This window comes from Lontra canadensis, unplaced genomic scaffold, assembly GCF_010015895.1.
Source record: "Lontra canadensis isolate GAN:19392208 unplaced genomic scaffold, GSC_riverotter_1.0 scaffold153, whole genome shotgun sequence".
NCBI classification, from domain to species: Eukaryota; Metazoa; Chordata; class Mammalia; order Carnivora; family Mustelidae; genus Lontra; species Lontra canadensis.
This window is the reverse complement of record NW_022631147.1, coordinates 2011250-2029540: the sequence shown is the minus strand read 5'-3', so window position 1 is coordinate 2029540 and position 18291 is coordinate 2011250. Positions and strand designations below refer to the sequence as shown.

Genomic DNA, 18291 nt, shown 5'->3' with positions numbered 1-18291 from the left:
TGCAGGAGAGACAGTGTGTGTGTGTGAGAGAACACAAGCAGCAGAGAGGGAGAAGCAGGCTGCCCATCAAGCAGGGAATACGATGCGGGGTTGGATCACTTCACCTCTTTTGCTTCACCCCACCCTGCCCTTCTTCCCTTCCAGGGGCTGCCTTACATGTCCATGACTTCGGCATCCTGAGCATGAACTGGCTGGTGAAAAATGTCACCTATAGGCCCCACTGCCATTTCTGTATCACCCCGAAGGGGGCCCTGTCATTCAAATTTGCTTATCCAACACCCCCTACCCCTATGCCAGCAGAGTGTTCAGAGTGGGTTTTGCTGGAGAAGTATCGAAAGGAGATGCAGAACGTCACTGAGTTTGACAACGGGTGAGTGTGGTTCCAAAAGAATGTGTCACGTGGCCTTAATACATAGTGGGTGGTGTGTGGGTGTGTCTTCCTTGGTATGAACCATATATGCAAATCGGGCCTTAAAAAAAAAATCAGGAGGCTCTTAACTTTATAAGATACTTTGCTTCACAAAAGCATTCAAATAGCAAGTTCCTGGTTCATTTAAAATCTCATTTGAGGGGCACCTGGGTGGCTCAGTTGGTTAAAGCCTCTGCCTTCCACTCAGGTCATGATCTCAGGGTCCTGGGATTGAGCCCCACATCGGGCTCTCTGCTCAACGGAGAGCCTGCTCCCTCCTCACTCTTTGCCTGCCTCTCTACCTACTTGTGATTTCTGTCTGTCGAATAAATAAATAAAATCTTAAAAAAAAAAAAAATCTCATTTGACCTGTAAGAAGTATTAACAGTAACACTATTGTTGCATCAGATGAATTTTGCCTAGAAGCTTAATACCAGAAGGATGAAAAACTCCCAGCTCCTGGAATAATGACAGTGCATTGGTGGGTGAAACAGCTTGAAAATGTTTTGTAGCAACTTCCCAACACACTTGTAAAGTGATATTATAAGTAATAGCTGTTTTCAGCATAGAATCATCTATGCTGTGCTTTTACGAGCTTACTTCCCTTTACGAATAAGAAATGTGAAGCTCAAGGTTAAGGCCACACAGCTAGTACATGGCTACTCAGGGGCAAAGCCTGGGTTGTGTAGTCCCCATATTTCCATCCTACCTTCTGTATTAGCTTGCCAGGGCTGCCATAACATAATATTACAGACCAGGTGCCTTTAACAACAGAAATTTCTTTTCTTTTTCTTTTTGTAAAATATTTTATTTATTTATTTTTAAAGATTTTATTTATTTATTTGACAGAGATCACAGTAGGCAGAGAGAGAGGAAGGGAAGCAAGCTCCCTGCTGAGCTGAGAGCCCCATGCGGGGCGATCCCAGGACCCTGGGATCATGACCTGAGCCGAAGGCAGAGGCTTTAACCCACTGAGCCACCCAGGCGCCGCTATTTATTTATTTGACAGAGATCACAAGTAGGCAGAGAGGCAGATGGGGGTCAGGGGGGGGGTTGGGGTGGAAGCAGGCTACCTGCTGAGCAGAAAGCCCAATGTAGGGCTCGAATGCAGGACCCCGAGATCATGACCTGAGCTGAAGGCAGAGGCTTAACCCACTGAGCCACCCAGATGCCCCCCAAATTTTATTTTCTCACTGGTCTGGAAGCTAGACGTTCAAGATCGAGATCCTGGCAGGTTTGATCTCTCCTGAGGCCTCTGTCCTTGGCTTGCAGACAGCGTGTCCTCACAGGGCCTTTCCCCTGTGTGTGTGACGCCTGTCACTGGTGTCCTTGATGCCAGTCCTAGTCTATGGGGGCCCTACCCTTATGACCTCATTTAACCTTCATTACCACTGAAAAGGCCCTATCTCCAAATATAGTCACATTGAGGGTTAGGATTTCAACATACGGATTTTAGGGTGTATAATTCCATGCATAACACGCTGCCCCCGCAAAGAGAGGTTGGTCTAGGATGTAAGTACAGTGGGGTCAGACTGGCTAAGCATGCAGAAGGGAGCAGGAGAGCCTGGTTAGTGGGAACATCCCACCTGAGCTGGGTCCTGAGGAGCACAAAGTGGGTCTCAGGGAGGGGCTCCATGAGAGAACCCAGGGTGCTTCCCGTGGCCTCTCATCACTGTTCACTATGATGCATCTGGCTTTGCTTCTGGTGGGAGAAGCAAGGTGGGCAAGAATCCTGCAGGTGCTTGAAGGTGATGGCTTGAAATACGCCTCCTCAATTTACCGGCTTTGTGTCTTGGACAGACTGCTAAGGAATTTCACGCTGATGACCGAGAACCCAGAGGTGGATTATGCCAACCAAAATATCGTCTGGTCCAAGTTTCAAAGCATCTTCTTCACGATCTCTGGCCTTGTCCACTATGCACCAGTGTTCAGAGACTATATCTTCCAGGCTCTGGAGGAGTTCTACCAGGACAATGTGCTCTATCTGGAGCTCAGAGCCATGCTGCTCCCGGTGAGCCCAACTCTTTGCTCTGCTCTGGCTTGACTATCAAAATTTAGCTTCCCAGAGTCGCTCAAGACTACATTCTTGGTCCTGGGACAGCTGATGGGTCTGGCAAATGGATCACCCTGGTAGCACTGGGGAGAACAGATCACAGTGAGAGGGTTGCCGGCTGAGAGAGATGGGGACAGAGACTCGGAGAGTAGGGAAACAGCAGGTATGAGATAACAAGCAATGAGGAGGACTCTAGAGGTCTTCCTGACTGACCATGTGGGGGTGAGGCTGTATAGCCACTCGCTGGTGTTGAACTTGAGTTGAGTTGACTGGTGGTGACATTGATGGAGATAGGGGAAGTAAGAGGACAAGCAGGATGGGGAGGGAGAATAGAAATTTTGGTTTTGAACCTGTAGAATTGGAGGGGTCTATGAGATAGCCCTGTGAAGATGTCTGGGAAATGGTGGAGTATATGACTGTGTGGAGCCCAGAGGAGAGTTCTAGCCTGGAAACAGATGTTTGACATTTGTCTGCCGAAAGGTAATTCTTCAAACTGTCAGAGGGGTGAGTTTCCCACAGAAGCTGTGAGTTGAAAAGAGGAGTGGGTCAAGAAAGGGGCCCAACAAATAAAAATAGGATGGAAAGTTCATGAAGTGGGCTGAGAAGGAGCCATTGTAGGAGAGAACGAGGATGGTCTCCACGTTAGGGGACACATCGTTGAGGAGAGCAGCACCAGGTGATCAGATGCTCCTGGACCATTCTTTTGGGATGTCTGTTGGACTTCCCTGAAGACTATTTGTAGGAGGGATTTGGGTATTGTGGGAGTGGGCAGGATTTCTGAATGTTCCATTTGGTGCGCTCACCAAGAGTTTGAGCTGGTTAAATATTTTAAGCGGCTTGGGGAATGTGACCTTTGTGTAGAGCTCTCCCCTATATCATATCCTAACTAGTCTGCTTATTCTTTGAAGTATTTGTTGAGCATACCAACGCCTTGGTGACTAACCTTCAAGTTTGTGGAAAGATCCACAGGGTGGCATCATTTTGGCTTTGTTACCGTATTCCATGGTCTTTATAGGCTCGGAAATGTTATTGTTTGTACACTCAGAAGTGACAGAGCTCCAGAGGACCAAAACACATTGACCAAATTCATAAGAGACAGAAGAATAAACAAGAAAGAGTGCTGGTTTTCAGAGAAAACTATCAATTAGATTAGACTCGCTGCTTCTTCTTCTTTTTTTTTTTTTTTTTTTTTTTTTAAGATTTTATTTGTCAGAGAGAGAGAGAAAGAGAGAGAGAGATCACAAGTAGGCCGAGAGGCAGGCAGGGGCAGAGGGAAAAGCAGGTTCCCTGCCGAGCAAGGAGCCCGATATGGGACTCGATCCCAGGACACTGGGATTATGACCTGAGCCGAAGGCAGCCCTTAACCAACTGAGCCACCCAGGCATCCCTAGACTTGCTTCTTGACCAGCAAGTTCTCTCTCCTTGAGGGCAATTCTTAGCCTTTCCTGAAGCCAAGGTATAGCCAGAAGGATGTTGGTGAGCCCAGTGGGGAGCCCTATTGTCCCTGGGCTCAGGAAATTTAAGGGAGTCTGTAATAATGTACTTAATCTTTGGAAAATCTGATGAAAATTATCACCCTTTTGCCAGGAGGGGGGAGAAAGTGCTACAATAAGTTGACTATTTATATAGTGTTTCCACATGTATCTGTATCTATCTGTAAAACATTTTAGGAAACAATGGAATGTACAGAGATTCTGGTATTTTTGCATTCTAAAAAATTTTTAATTCTTGTTGGGACTCCTAAATTGATTTTACTCCCCCAGTTTGATCTAGAGTGTTCAAGGATCCTCTAATGAAGTATATGCCTGTCCCAAGAACCAGTAATTCCAGTTTGTGGGTCCAGGCTACCTTTCCCTTCATCGGTGACCAAGTTTCCTCAAGGCTCAACTCTCAAGACGGACCCACCCTTCCCCTTAGATATGTTAATACACTCCTTGAGTTTAGCTCAAGGCCAGCCTGTGAGGGCTGGGAAGAGTTGGCACTTAGCTAAGTGCCTATCACCCTTGGGATCTGACTGCATGTTTGGTAGTGAAAGCTCTGAGGACAGTTTTTGGAAAGTGGGAGTGGGGCTGACCTTTGTCCCTCAGTAGAGCTTTCTCCAGTTTTGTGAGCCAAGTAGATAAGACCCGGAGACAAAGGATCCTTTTGCAGGAAGCTAGGGTCTATCCATCTATAAAGAGAAGAATTTCTAAAAGAGATGAGCTGGCACTGGGCCTGGACTGTGTGGAGTAGAAGAAATTGCACCTCCCAGAACAATTTATTGCTAGGTTTGGGCCTGGAAAATCCTTTTCTCTCCAAGCATCTGCTCCACCCCCATCTAAGCCCGTCCTCTCCTCTGGGTTCCACTGAAACTGGTTCTTAAGTCCGCCAACCCCTCCTTCACCACCACCCCAACCCCCACCCGGGACTGTGGCAGCCCACATCTCCCTCTTTGTCTCCTGGAAATGTGGATTTCTGGCACCCAGCATCTGTTACCCCGTTATTTATGTCGGACTGTGAGATATTTCAGACCGGCACCACATCTTAGGTTGCCGAGAGGCACCAGTAGTGATAATGATGCTTGCTGATGATGGTCCTCAAACTTGGCTGTTCAGATGAATCATCTGGAGGTGCTCTTTTTTAAAATTCGCCTTTGGGCCCCAGCCTGCCAGGATTCTAATTCCGTGCTCTTGAGTAGGGCCGGGAAGCCGCAAAATTAACTAGCGCTTCCCCTCCTCCCGATGATTCTAATGCAGATGGTCTGACCCAGACCACACTTGGAGCAAAGGCCGTCTTCGCCTTGACCTTTACAAAGCACTTGAGCTGCATAGCGAGCTTGCGTTTTATGGACATGGAAACTGAGGCTCGGGAAGGTCAGAGAGCTGGCCAAGATCGTGTTGGTGGTAAGGAGTGACTGGACAGAGGCCAGGGCGCTGGACTTTGTGAGCATTGAGGGACCCATGCTCCAGCTCAAAAGGAGCTGCTGGAGAGGGCATGTGGCTTCCAGCCTCGCCCTTCCGCTGGGGATAGAGAGCCCCTGGGGTTGGCTGAGCGGATGCTTCACCCAGAGCGGTGCTGGCCCCTGCTGGGGGGACCGCTTCCTGTTGCGCAATCCTGGAGGCTTTCTCGGTGTTGGAGCATGGGGGAGGTAGCCCTTCGATCCTGTCAGAGCCCTGGGCGCCTTTGGGGGCGGAGGGCAGAGGAGGGAGGGGGAAATTGCAGAGGCTTTGGGTCTTGGTCGCTTTGAGGGCTGTGACTTTCATCTTGAGCTGGGTGGGGAAGCATTTAGGGGAAGATGCTGAGAAACTGGAGGGAAGGCAATAGTTTCCTGTCTCATCCCTCCCCTTTTTCGGCTGGGCTGTTTTCTCCTTACCCCGCGGAGGAGTGGGCTCTGGGGGCATTTCACGTGGGGACCCTGGCTAGCCCCTAACCTCTCCTCCCTCTCTGCCCACCCCCCACCATCCTAGAAGGTGGAAGGCTGCTGGGATTTGGGATTCTGGAGAGGCTGAGGGGGATGGGATTTGACCATTTGTTCTGCTCTGACCCTGGAACAAAGGCCTCTTGCAATAGAGTCTCTGCCTTAATGCCCCCCATTAGCCAGAGTAGGGGGAGCCGTCAGCACATTAACAACTAAAAACCGTCTGCACGGGAATCCTTTTGCTGAGCCGCACAACCTCCCCCTTCTAGCTTGTGGGGCTAATTCAGGGCCTGGGATGATGTTGATGGACTATCCTGGCTGCTCAGCCTCCTATTGTGTTACTAATGCTTGATAACAAAGGCTACTTGCCTCTAGCAACAGTTGCTAGGCGGGTCTTATCTCCTGGGCTCCAGTCCCTTCCCCCACTGCCAGAATCGGAGGCCCAAACTGGGCCCCGGCCAGGCTTCAGAGTGGAGCTGGTGTGAGACCCCAGAGGATTATCAACAGGAGATGGCCCCGCTGGCACTTCCTGACAGGAGGTCTTAGGAGAGAGACGCGTCAGTGGCCTAGAGAACCCACGATGGTCGTCCCCGGACGTCTTCTTGGATGCTGTCCCTTGTACAATCAACACTACTCAGGCAGGCTTCACCTACCCATTCCCGCCCCCACTCTGGAGTTTTTCCTGGATTCTTAGCAGATCCTCCACTGAAAATTTCCACCTGGCTTGTTGCTGAAGTGACATTACTGGTGTGACTCTGTGAGAATACTGACAAGCGAGGTTGGGGGGACCACCTTCACTGCTCCCCTTGATGATAGCACTTACCCTACTATGCTGTAATCAAGCATTTTCTTCTCTGTCAAGTTCACGAACACCATAGATCTTAACCCTAGCTGTACATTGTACATTAGAATCACCTGGGGAGGTTAAAATAAAAATAACCAGCTTCGACCTCAGAGATTCTGATTTAATTAGTCCAGGGTGAAACCCAGGCATCTCCCTCTCCCAGGTTCTAATGTGTCCCAGAGCTGAGACACCGAGACCCCTACCTGCCATTGGAGTATGAAGGTAAAGACAGGGGCTGCTCTGGTGACAGGAGACACTGAGGGTCAGCAAGGTTCTGAAATTCGGCAGACTCCTCAGCCCTCACCCCCACTCTGGAGTGGGACTGAGTTTCTTGACCTTTCTCAGCCTCAAAATCCTCACCTGTAAAGCGAGTACTACCTGATAGTGTGGTTTTGAAGATTAAAGGAGATGATGATATAAGGCTGTTGGCATTACCTGGCACATAATAGAAGCTCAGTTAATGCAGGTGAAATGCATGGTGCTCCAGTTGTGTTGAGAGGTAGAAATTCTGAGTCCTGGCTTCTGGTCTGATACAAACTAATTGTGTGACCTTGAGCAACTGTCCAATCTCACATTTCCCTTGGGTTCCTTCTAGCTTCAAGATTCTATAATTCCATGATATCACAGACAATAAAATTTTGTAATCTTATATTGGCTTGTGTAAATAGCCAACTTTATAGTTTCGCAATTAAATTATAATGAACATGGGGTGCCTGGGTGGCTCAGTTGGTTAAGCAACTAACTTCGGCCCAGGTCATGATCCCAGAGTTCTGGGATTGAGCCTCCTATTGGGCTCCCTGCTTATTGGGAAGCCTGCTTCTCCTTCTCCCTCTGCCACTTCCCCTGCTTGTGCTCTCCTGCTCTCTCTCTGTCAAATAAATAAATAAAATCTTTAAAAAATGAACTATAATGAAAATGGAGATAATAATCTACATTGAATCCAGTGTTTTCAACTCAAGGGGGCTTATTACATGGATATAGCAGCTTTGTATCACATGGTCTTAGGTCAATGACTCACACCACCTACTTGTACTTACTAATTGTTAAATTCTTAGATATCAATTCATCTTCCTAGGATAACTGCAGATTTTTGAGTTGTTTTTCTGTATCTGGTGATAATAAGATTGGTAATAGTAACAACATTATTATTAATAATTATCTTTTTTGAAAATGTTTTCATTTATCTTTTGAAGTCATCTCTATACCCAGTGGGGGGCTCGAAGAGTCATGTGCTCTTCCGGCTGAGCCAGCCAGACGCCCTCATAGTTATCATTTCTCAGTGTTCTACAAATATTAACTCATTTGATCCTTGCAGTGACCCTGGGAGGTATGATTTACTGGGGCAAAACATACCTCCACTGGGAGCCCCAACCCAGTAGGCTGCCCAGAGCCCCCTAACCAGGTGAGAACTTTCCTTGAGTGCCTGGCTTCACAGCCATGTTCTAACCATTCTAACGGGTAGTGGAGTGGCTGTGAGGCTGTGAGGAGTTGCAGGTCTCCCCATGAAAAGGGTCTCTTGCTCCATGAAATGGGGTTGCTCGTGAGCATTCAGATCTTGCCCTGGGTGCTTCTGTAAAGCCCACAGTTTCTCAGCCAGAGGCGCAGGAGCACAAGGCCCTGGGCAGCCCCAGTGGTGATTTACTGAGTGAGACACCAAGAGACGAGGGCTCGGCATCTGTAGCCCCAGGGGCCAGATTCCATCTTCGAGTCTCTCCATGCTATGGGAACTGGCAGTGGGATTGGAACCCTGCAAGGCAGGCGGCCCAGATTCTCCAGCAGTAAGTGCTGGAATGACAGAATTGATGGCTTGAAACTGTGGCCATATGCAAACTCCCATCATGCCTCTGGTGTGTCATTTGCATATCTGTACCTACTTGTTTCATATGTCAAGGATCTTCTTTTAGGCAGAATTGTCCTTTGGTTTTCGTTTGTTTGTTTGTTTGTTTTGTTTTTTAAAGGTTCTTTTGATTCCCTTCTGTTCTGAGAGCACGACTCTGCCAACTCTAGACTCTAGTGGCCACCCCTCCAATCTCCAACTATTCATCCCTTCTCTAAAACGTGCTGCCTTGGGTTTAGTACTTTTGGAACTCCAAGCAGAGAGTGCTTTTCCTAAGTTAATGCTTATTTGTGGAGCTCCTGCTCTGGTGCTGTGGGAGGGGAGGTGGAAAGATCCAAAGGACTTGGACCTGGATCCTCCGTGTCAGCGGTTTAGAATCCTGTGGGTGTGTCTGGGCAGGTGACTCAGTAATGACACAGCAGTCAAGGCATTGGGAAGAATTCTGTTCTGCCCTTCTGCAAATCACCTGGAGAATGCCAAGACAACTTTGAGTATCAATTCTGGGTTTGTTTAATGCATTGTTCTCAAAATTTGACACTCAAAAATTTTGGAGGATCCCAAAGAACTTTTGTTTATATGGATTATATCTACTCTTTGCTGTATAATCCAGCCTGTGTTAAAAATTAAAACTGAGAAAATTTCAAAACACAAGACTGCACAAGCACATAACCCATTATTTGTCAGGGAAATATTGTCATGTATGATACAACTTCCAGAAAATTCTATGCACTCATGAGAGAATGAGAATGAAAAAGACAAATAATATCTTGAAACTTCTATGAAAAGAGTTTTTGATTTTGTAGATTGCCTAGAAAAGTCTACGGGACCCACAGGGGTTCCCTTACTACACTTTGAGTACTGCTGGGGTACAGGATATAGGTTCTTTCAGCATCAAAGATGTGAAGATTCCAATAGAGGAAGTCTGTTGAAGCTTTTTTTCCCTTTTTTTTTTTTTAAAGATATTATTTATTTGACAGAGAGAGAGAGAGAGATCACAAGTAGGCAGAGAAAGAGGGGAAACAGACTCCCTGCTGAGAAGAGAGCCCAATGTGGGGCTTGATCCTAGAACCCTGAGATCATGACCTGAGCCAAAGGCAGAGGCTTAACTCACTGAGCCACCCAGGTGCCCCATGTTGAAGCTTTGATCAGTGGCAGGAAGAGTTCTCTTTTAAAAAATCCTTGGTAAGGGGCGCCTGGGTAGCTTAGTCGTTAGGCCTTCCGCTCTGGTCATGGTCCCGGAGTCCTGGGATCTAGCCCTGCATTGGGCTCCCTGCTCAACCAGAAGCCTGCTTCTCTCTCTTCCACTCCCCCTGCTTGTGTTCCCTCTCTCGCTGTGTCTCTCTCTGTCAAATAAATTAATAAAATCTTTAAAAAATAATAATAAAATAAAAACTTGAGGAGAGGATGAAAGTAACTTTCCTTTACCCTCCTAAAGTTCTGTTTTGGAGGCTTGCAAATTAAACTGACAAAAACCACATTAACAGGAGAAAAGTCCTACACATTGTATTTGATGTTAATGTTTAATTTTTGTGTGCATGGAGGTCTTGTAGAAAAAAGTGAGACCCAAAGAAGTGGGTAGAACAGGTGCTTATACATGATTTTAACCAGTGGTGATAAATTGTGGAGAAATGATAATACAAAGGAAAAGGGGTTTGGGTTTCTGGGGCAGTAAATTGTGGTGAGGGAACTATATGGGGGACACTCAGAGAAGATAAGGGTTATAATAGTACGGTTTGCTTATGCAGACTCCTCTAGGTACTGACCTTCTGTCTCCAGTGATAAGCCTTGTTCTTCTGGTATGGGAGATAGAAGGGGGATCACCTTCACCAATAGTTTATGTCCTGCCTGTAGGCAGATAGGAGGAGGGCAAAGAGCTCTGTGTTTGCTGCTTAATTGCTTTCCACTCAAAGTAATCCTTATGCAAAAGGAGCGTATTTTAGGGTGGCATACTCTGATCCCCTTTGGTAAAAATATTAATAGTAGTAACAGGCTATACTAGATACTGAGTTAGCAGTTTCTAAGAGTCTGTCCTCTGGAAAGTTCTGGCAGCTCTAACCTTCAGGAAGCCTGAGAATGTCCACTCCGAGGCCAAGCAGTCAGGGAAGGCCCACCTGCCAATACCAAGCCCAGTTGGCTGAGGCAGCCTTGCGGGGGATTGCGTGAGAGGCCAGGCTTCACTGGGGCAACAGCAGAGGAAACCAAAGAGCCAAGGCCAATGGGGCCAAGAGGAGGGCTGGAAAGAGCTGCCCATCCACCCCACTTCCCCCAAGCCGGGCTGCAAAACAGGACCCCCAGAGGTGAAAAAGAGCCAAGAGGCTGCTCCGTGGGCCTGGGGAGAAGAGGGTGCTGGGGAGGCTGCCCCAGGACAGCAGGCAACACCTCGGGGTATAGGTAGGAGGGAAAAGGGAGGCCCCGTGGGCCGGTGAGAGTGAGCAAGTGACTGGCTGGGCAATGAGAAGAGCTTCCTGGACACGACCAGCTCCAGGATATCAGACCCCAGGGAGGAAAAAGGACTTTTCTCCTGCAGGCAGTGGGAGAGCTCATGACTTCCATTCTGTCTCTCTGCCCATTAGCCTCTGCTCCCTGACCCTGTAGGTCTGGCTCCCTGTAGGGCCACTGCTTCGCACACAGGCCTAGCAATGCTTCAGTGCCATCCCCCCAAGAAAGCGTCTCTGACCCTACCCAGTTCAAAGGAAGCCCCTTTCCTTCTGAGGTCCTGTAAACCTCTATTTAGCACTTAATTCTTCCTGCTTTATATCATAAATGTGAACAGAGCCTGTCTCCACTAAGGGAACTCCTTAAGGGCAGGCATCTTGTCTTACCACCCCTCCAGGACCTAGCCTGGTTCCTTGCCCATGGCAGGTTTTTAACTGATGTTCATGGAAATGACTTCTGCATATTACTTCTTCCCATCTTCCCTCGCTCCACAATCTCTTGGGAAAAAACTCCCACATCCTGTCCTGACCCTGAACTGCCATTCTTTGCAGGGGTGAGAGCTGACCCAGTGGCAGGGGAGGGCAGAGGGAGCTGCAGGGGACATGTCCACGCCAATGCGCTCTGGCCTCTCTCAGTGGGTTTCGTGGGGCCCAACCTCCAAAGAGGGGACTTCTTTCCACCCATTCCTTCCCCTTTGCCTTACCCATGGTCCATTGCTGGCTCTTCTCACTCCGCCCCTAACCATGTCCACCTCAGGGGACATCCCACCTAGGGATGGGAAAGTGGGGAGATGAAGTGGGTCCTGTCCCCCGCTGACCTGTTATTCATTCATTACACACATGCCTACCGAGCACCAGGCACTGTTCAGGGTGCGAGGACCCAGCAATGAATGAGACAGGCAGACAGCCCACTTTGTGGTGTTCAAGAGCATTATCCCAGATAGGACTAGGACTTCTGAGAAATGTCAGAGGCTGGTGAAGGCACTAGGCAAGGAAATTGCAAAGTCCAACGTGGTTTTAGAGATTACTGGCAATGGGAATGAAGTTTCGCTCACCTCTGATGTCTGATCATGACCATGCTTCCTTCCTAGGTATATGAACTGAATGGGACCATCCATAACCAGGAGTGGTCAGTGAGGACTTACAGAGAAGTGGCTTATATGTTTGCGAAAAAGCATCCTGGATTTATTGGAATCAAACTCATTTATTCAGATCGCAGGTGAGAGAGGACATGGGTGAAGTGCGGGGTTTGGGAGAATGGGATGCAGACAGAGCCACTAGGAAGGGAGGGGAGGAGAGAGGGAAAAAGAGGGAGGCTGGCATCAGAGACCTACACCCTGTGCCAAAGAGCCATGGACTCAGTGGGTACATTCATGCATGGGTGCAAACCTCTACCTCTAAAGTCACTTCTAGTTCGAATCTTTGCCACTGAGCTTAAATGAAGAGCTATGGCAATTTTCCATATTAATTCTAGGCCCCATGTTGGCCTGGGATATGTTTTGGCCTATATGTTTAGATAACTGGCTCATTTCCTTGTTTCAGTTTGCCTCTGGGGTTCTGCTTAATGTCATCCATGGGGGATGGCTGTGTGCAAGGCCTTGACTGGTGACCCAGCCCTGAGGGACCGCTATCTCAGAGTCTGTGTGTGGACACCCCACAGGAGCATGTATGTGGGACCTGGTAGCATGAACAAGGACCCACTCTTCCCCCAAGCAAGCACAGAAAGCTTTAAAACTGAATTTTCCTATTGATTATACTGAAGGACAGCTCTTTGCTCCTGTCAGAGGGCCACCAGTCTAAGGCCTGTGACTGTGCACCGGGCTGGAGATGCAGGGTTCTCAAATGCAGATCACATGGAATCAGGACTTGGGGAAGGGCAGCTCCTCCATTTGCTCAGCCTACCCTAGAGGCTGGGCTCTGGGGGGGCAGTCAGACTCCTCCCCACTCCATTCCCGCTGAATCCCCTTCCCTCTTTGTGAGGGCTGGGAGTGGGGGCATGCATGAGCGGGAGCTAGTCATCTGGGATGGAGCTGGCAGGCTGGAGCCCCACTGCTTCCCCTCAGAGGCAACCTGGGAGCCAATGGCAGGAGGGTGTGAGGGCTGGGCTGCAGCTGATCAATCCTCTGTGTTCCCTTAGAGCTCTGCAGGAGAGGGAGTGAGCAATGTGGGGTAGGGGGCAGGAGAAATTTAGGCCCACAGAAATTCTGTCACTGAGGGACAAGTGAGCCAGCTGCTGTGCAGAGACCTTTGTCCTGTCACAGAGATGTACCACACTTTTCCCTTCAGTGCTTCTGTTGTCTTGTTGTTTGCCTCATCCTTTTCCTGGACTGGAACAAAGAGGGTGCGAAGAGAAGACAGAAGTTCAGTCATAGGGTTTCTGGAGTGCCCAGGGCCTTGCTGAATTAACTGGGGGCAAAGGACCTATCATTGCCAGGTCCTGCTGACCTGACAGGGACTTGGTTCATCTGTTGCATTTCCTAGGTGCCCAGTGGACAGAGAGCCAGGCTCTGTACTGCACCCACTTCCAGGAGCCATCCTCTCAGGGATGCAGGGCAAGTTTTGGACGAGACCTCTTTGCTTCATCCGAATGTAGATAATGAAGCATATCCCATGGGTCTTGCCTTTCAGACACTGTGGGTCATCCTGGAGCCAGCCAGAGTCCTCGATAGGGTTGGGTTTGGGTGAAGAGGTACCTCTCTCAGAGGTAGCCCCTGGCAGGAGTCACGATGGCCTAGTCAGGAGAGGGTCACATGGGCAATGGGGAACGGTTGCTGAGTACCCTGACCCGGCCCAGGTCCAAGCACTGGCAGAGCCACTCTGGGGTACACAGCAGCACCAATGCCAAGTCACGCTGTTGCCCCTGCTTCTCTCTCTCTCTCTCTCGCAGATTCAAAAATGTGTCCTTCATCATGAAATCCGTCCAAACGGCTATGATGCTTCGGGCCACATTCCCCAGGATGGTGGCAGGCTTTGACCTGGTAACTGACTGCACGACGAAGCTGTCTGAGAGCAGGGCCCAGCAGGGAGCTCTTCCCGAAGGCCTTGTCGGCTCCCATGGAAGCCCTCTGTAGAGGCACAGGCCTGGCCAGAGTTTAGCACTGACCTTCTCTTGGGGCCTGTAGTCACAAGAGAAGGGGGAGCGGAAAGGGCCAGAAGGCTGAAAGGGGGAGTTGCAGAATAAGGAGAATTCAAGGAGGTTGGGCAGTAATGGTGGCCTTACTCCCATTCCCCTGCCCTCCGCCCTCTTTCTAGCCCATGTTGCCCACCCACGGCTGGCTCTTAAAACCATAGCACATGACGGAGGAGTGTAGGGGGAGGCCTGGAAGCAGAGATGGGGCTAGCCCTGGGCAAAACTGTCCTCTACCCCTCCACCAAATCAAAGCCATTGCCAGGTTCTGCCAGCCAGGGCACACTTCCCAGATGACAACCAATTAAATCTTGTTAGGGAAGGTCAACTAGTTTGAACAAACTGGCTGAAAGGTGCTCCTGACTCCCTCTTACAGAATCTGTACATTTTACCTGAGTCTGTGCTTAAGCTCCTGTTTTCAGACCATCCAGAGCTCAGGAGTGGATTTCAAAGACTGATTTTGTTTGGACCCGGGATGCCCTCCTGGGATCCCTGGGGGTTGCTCAAAGGGTCTGGCCTCTCCTGAAAGGGGCAGAATGCCCTCTCATCTCACCTCTTCCCTCTGCATGCAGCACGGACAAAGGAGGCTGGGAAAGAGCACCTCTAGTATAGACCTTCCAGAACAGTCCCTACAAGGGCTGTAATGGACAAGCCCTAGAGGGAAATTAGGGTTGGAAGGGGGCTAGGTAGTTGTTCAAAGGGATCTACTCGCAAGTTCCAACTCTATTGCAAGCCTGCACTCCATTCTACTACATTGATTATCCGTATTTGGCTTATTGTAAAAATGTGTCCTTGTCTGCCCTCCCCACCCCCAACAAATTAAAATCAGCATTCCAAAGGAGATACGCTTGTTATCTATCTTAAGGCGCACTTCCTCTTGGCACAGAGCTACAAAGCCCTGGGGGTATGTGTGGTTTAGTTTGAGAAGCATAATTTTGTTGTAGTGACAGCTGAGGCATGGACCAAGCAGATGGCTCCATGTCCCCTCCTCTCTGTCCTGCAGGTGGGGCATGAGGACACTGGCCATACCTTGTATGACTACAGGAAGGCTTTGATGATACCCACCTTGCAGGGCATTAAACTGCCTTACTTTTTCCATGCTGGAGAGACAGGTGAGCCATCTGAAGACAAGCAGAACAGAGGAGGTGATGGATAGGAGGGCTCCTCCTCATTCAAGAGAACTGATGGAATTCTGGGGCAATATTGGTATTGTTGGTAGTCCTTTTGTGGCACTTGTCCATTTCATATGCGTTATTTCACTTAATCCTAATGGCAACCCCTGGAGAAGGAATAACAATAACAGTGTCTTTATATACATTCTTTCTTTCTTTTTTTATTTTTAAAGATTTATTTATTTATTTATTTATTTGACAGACAGAGATCACAAGCAGGCAGAGAGACAGGCAGAGGGAGAAGGAGGGGAAGCAGGCTCTCTGCTGAGCAGAGCCCCGATGCGGGGCTTGATCCCAGGATCCTGGGATCATGACCTGAGCCGAAGGCAGAGGCTTTAACCCACTGAGCCACCCAGGTGCCCCTATTTCTTTTTTCTTTTCTTAAAGATTTTATTTATTTGTTTGACAGACCAAGATCACAAGTAGGCAGAGATGCAGGCACAGAGAGAGGCAAAAGCAGGCTCCCCGCTGAGCAGAGAAGCCAACACGGGGCTCGATCCCAGGACCCCAGGATCATGACCTGAGCCAAAGGCAGAGGCTTTAATCACTGAGCCACTTAGGCACCCCTTCTTTTCTTTCTTTCTTTCTTTTTTTTTTTTTTAAAGATTTTATTTATCTATTTGACAGAGTATGCAAGTAGAGAGAGCAGCAGGCAGAGGGGCAGGGAGAAGCAGGCCCCCTGAAGATCAGGAAGCTCAATGTGGGGCTCGATCCCAGGACCCTGAGATCATGAACTGAGCCAAAGGCAGATGCTTAACCTACTGAGCCACCTAGGTGCCCCACATGTATTTTTTCTAATTTTCACCCTGGTCCTTCTGGGAAGGTGTTTTTAATCCCTATTTTATTTTATTTAAAAGATTTATTTATTTGGGTGGGAGAGGCAAAGGGAGAGGGAGAGAGAATCTCAAACAGACTCCCCACTGAATGCAGAGCTGGACAGCAGGCTCCATCTCAAGACCCTGGGATCATGACCCTGAGATCATGACCTGAGCTGAAATCAAGAGTAGGGTGCTTATCCAACTGAGCCACCCAGGCACCCTTCCCATTTTATAGGTGAAAAGCCCAAGTCTCCAAACACAGAGTGGTTGGTCCAAAGGCAAGGAGCTGGTCATTAGTGGAGTTTAAATTTGAGCCCTTTCTGATGATCTCCATTTTATAATGAGCAAATTGTGCTTAAGAAATCAATGCACCTGTCCAAAGTCACACAGGAGTCTAGAACCAGGCCTGCACTAGCAGCTAGGAGGCTCTGTCCACACTTCTCAGTGCTGAACAGGAGACCCCACCCAGCTCAAGCCAGCCCACTGCTATTGTTTCTGAAATGCCATTAGCCTAGCCACAGCTTTGTTCCCCAAAGCTCACTCTACAGGCTCATGGGTCATCTCTGAGACCTTCCCATTTTATAGTCCTTAAAATATATAAACCCTAAGCAAAGGGAATCCCAGATCATGGCTGCAATTTCAGGTCAAAATGAAGATGTCAGGAGGAAAGCTTGCTGCTATGTCTCACCTGGTGTCCCTGTGTACCTTAGGCACCTGTCATCCTTAGATGTGAAGAGCAGTGGGGGCTTGAATTTCACAACCAGGCTCAACCCTTCGTTTATCACACCACCTCTCAGAGGAAGGGTCCGTGTGCATTAATCTCTTTTTCCCTGACATTTCAAGTCATTTTGGATCCAATTTAGATCAGAGTTGTAGGAGATTTGTAGAATTGTTTGTGGGGGATGCGATAAGGGCTACGGGTTGTTAACTGTGAAGAGCTTGTGGTCTAGTTGGGAAAACCATACTTACCTGTGTGAAATAATTTCAACAGTATGAAACACTGTAGCAGGATCTAACCACATTCTAAGATGCATGGCCCTAAGAGAGGATTTTGCCAGGAGAAATACAGGGTATTAATACCCAAGAGTCATGTTCTTATTTTTAAAAAGGAAGAGGGGTGCCTGTGTGGCTCAGTTGGTTAAGCATCTGCCTTCAGCTCAGGTCATGATCCCAGAGTCCTGGCATTGAGCCCCATGTTGGGCTCCCCACTCACCGGAGCCTGCTTCTCCCTCTCCCTCTGCCACTCCCCCTGTTCATGTGTTCTCTTTTTCTCTCAAATAAATAAAATCTTTCAAAAAATTAAATAAAATAAAATGAAAGCGATCCTCCTGACATCTGAGCCTGGGTGGCTCAGTCAGTTAAGTACTTGCCTTTGGCTCAGGTCGTGATCCTGGAGTCCCAGGATCGAGTCCTGCATCAGGCTCGCTGCTCAGTGGGCAGGGAGTCTGCTTCTCCCTTTCCCTCTTTTCTTCCCCTGGCTTATCCTCACTCTCTCACTCACTCTCTCTCAAATAAATAAATAAAATATTTATTAAAAAGGATTTATTGGGGTGCTTGGGTGTCTCAGTGGATTAAAGCCTCTGCCTTTGGCTCAGGTTCATGATCCCAGGGTCCTGGGATTGAGCCCCACATTGGGCTCTCTGCTCAGCAGGGAGCCTGCTTCCCCCTCTCTCTCTGCCTGCCTCTCTGCCTACTTGTGATCTCTGTCAAATAAATAAATAAAATCTTTCAAAAAAAGATTTATTTATTGGACAGAGAAAGAGAGAGAAAGTGAGAGAGGGAACACAAGCAGGGGGAGCAGGAGAGGGAGAAGCAGGCTTCCCACCAAGCAAGGAGCCCGATGTGGGGCTCAATCCCAGGACCCTGGGATCATGACCCAAGCCAAAGGCAGCCACTCAACAGCTGAGCCACCCAGGCACGCCATCAAATAAATAAATAAATAAAATCTTAAATAAATAAATAGGAAGAGCTGTTTGAAAAGAAAGTTCTAGATAGGAAGCCAGTGAAAATCTTCCCGAAACACATACCCTAACTAGCGGGGAATTCTGGGGTTTTATTCCTAACAGAAAAGTAGAATTTTCAGGGCACCTGGGTGGCTCAGTGGGTTAAAGCTCCTGCCTTCGGCTCGTGTCATGATCCCAGAGTCCTGGGATCGAGCCCCGAATCAGGCTCTCTGCTCGGCAGGGAGCCTGCTTCCCC

General features: G+C 48.6%; 1 protein-coding gene across 5 annotated transcripts in view; it reads left to right on the top strand.

Annotated features, from left to right (window-relative positions):
* The window catches only part of ADA2 (adenosine deaminase 2), a 32866-nt gene that overhangs the window by 4626 nt on the left and 9949 nt on the right, over positions 1-18291 (top strand). For all 5 annotated transcript variants that reach the window (XR_004381126.1, XR_004381127.1, XM_032844456.1 and 2 more), the window contains exons 4-8: positions 145-370; positions 2210-2420; positions 12067-12194; positions 13863-13953; positions 15106-15214. Coding sequence is in view for 3 of the 5 variants with exons in the window: in XM_032844456.1 (XP_032700347.1) it covers positions 145-370; positions 2210-2420; positions 12067-12194; positions 13863-13953; positions 15106-15214 (765 nt within the window). In the remaining 2 variants the exon portion in view is untranslated. The remainder of the gene's footprint in view (positions 1-144; positions 371-2209; positions 2421-12066; positions 12195-13862; positions 13954-15105; positions 15215-18291) is intronic.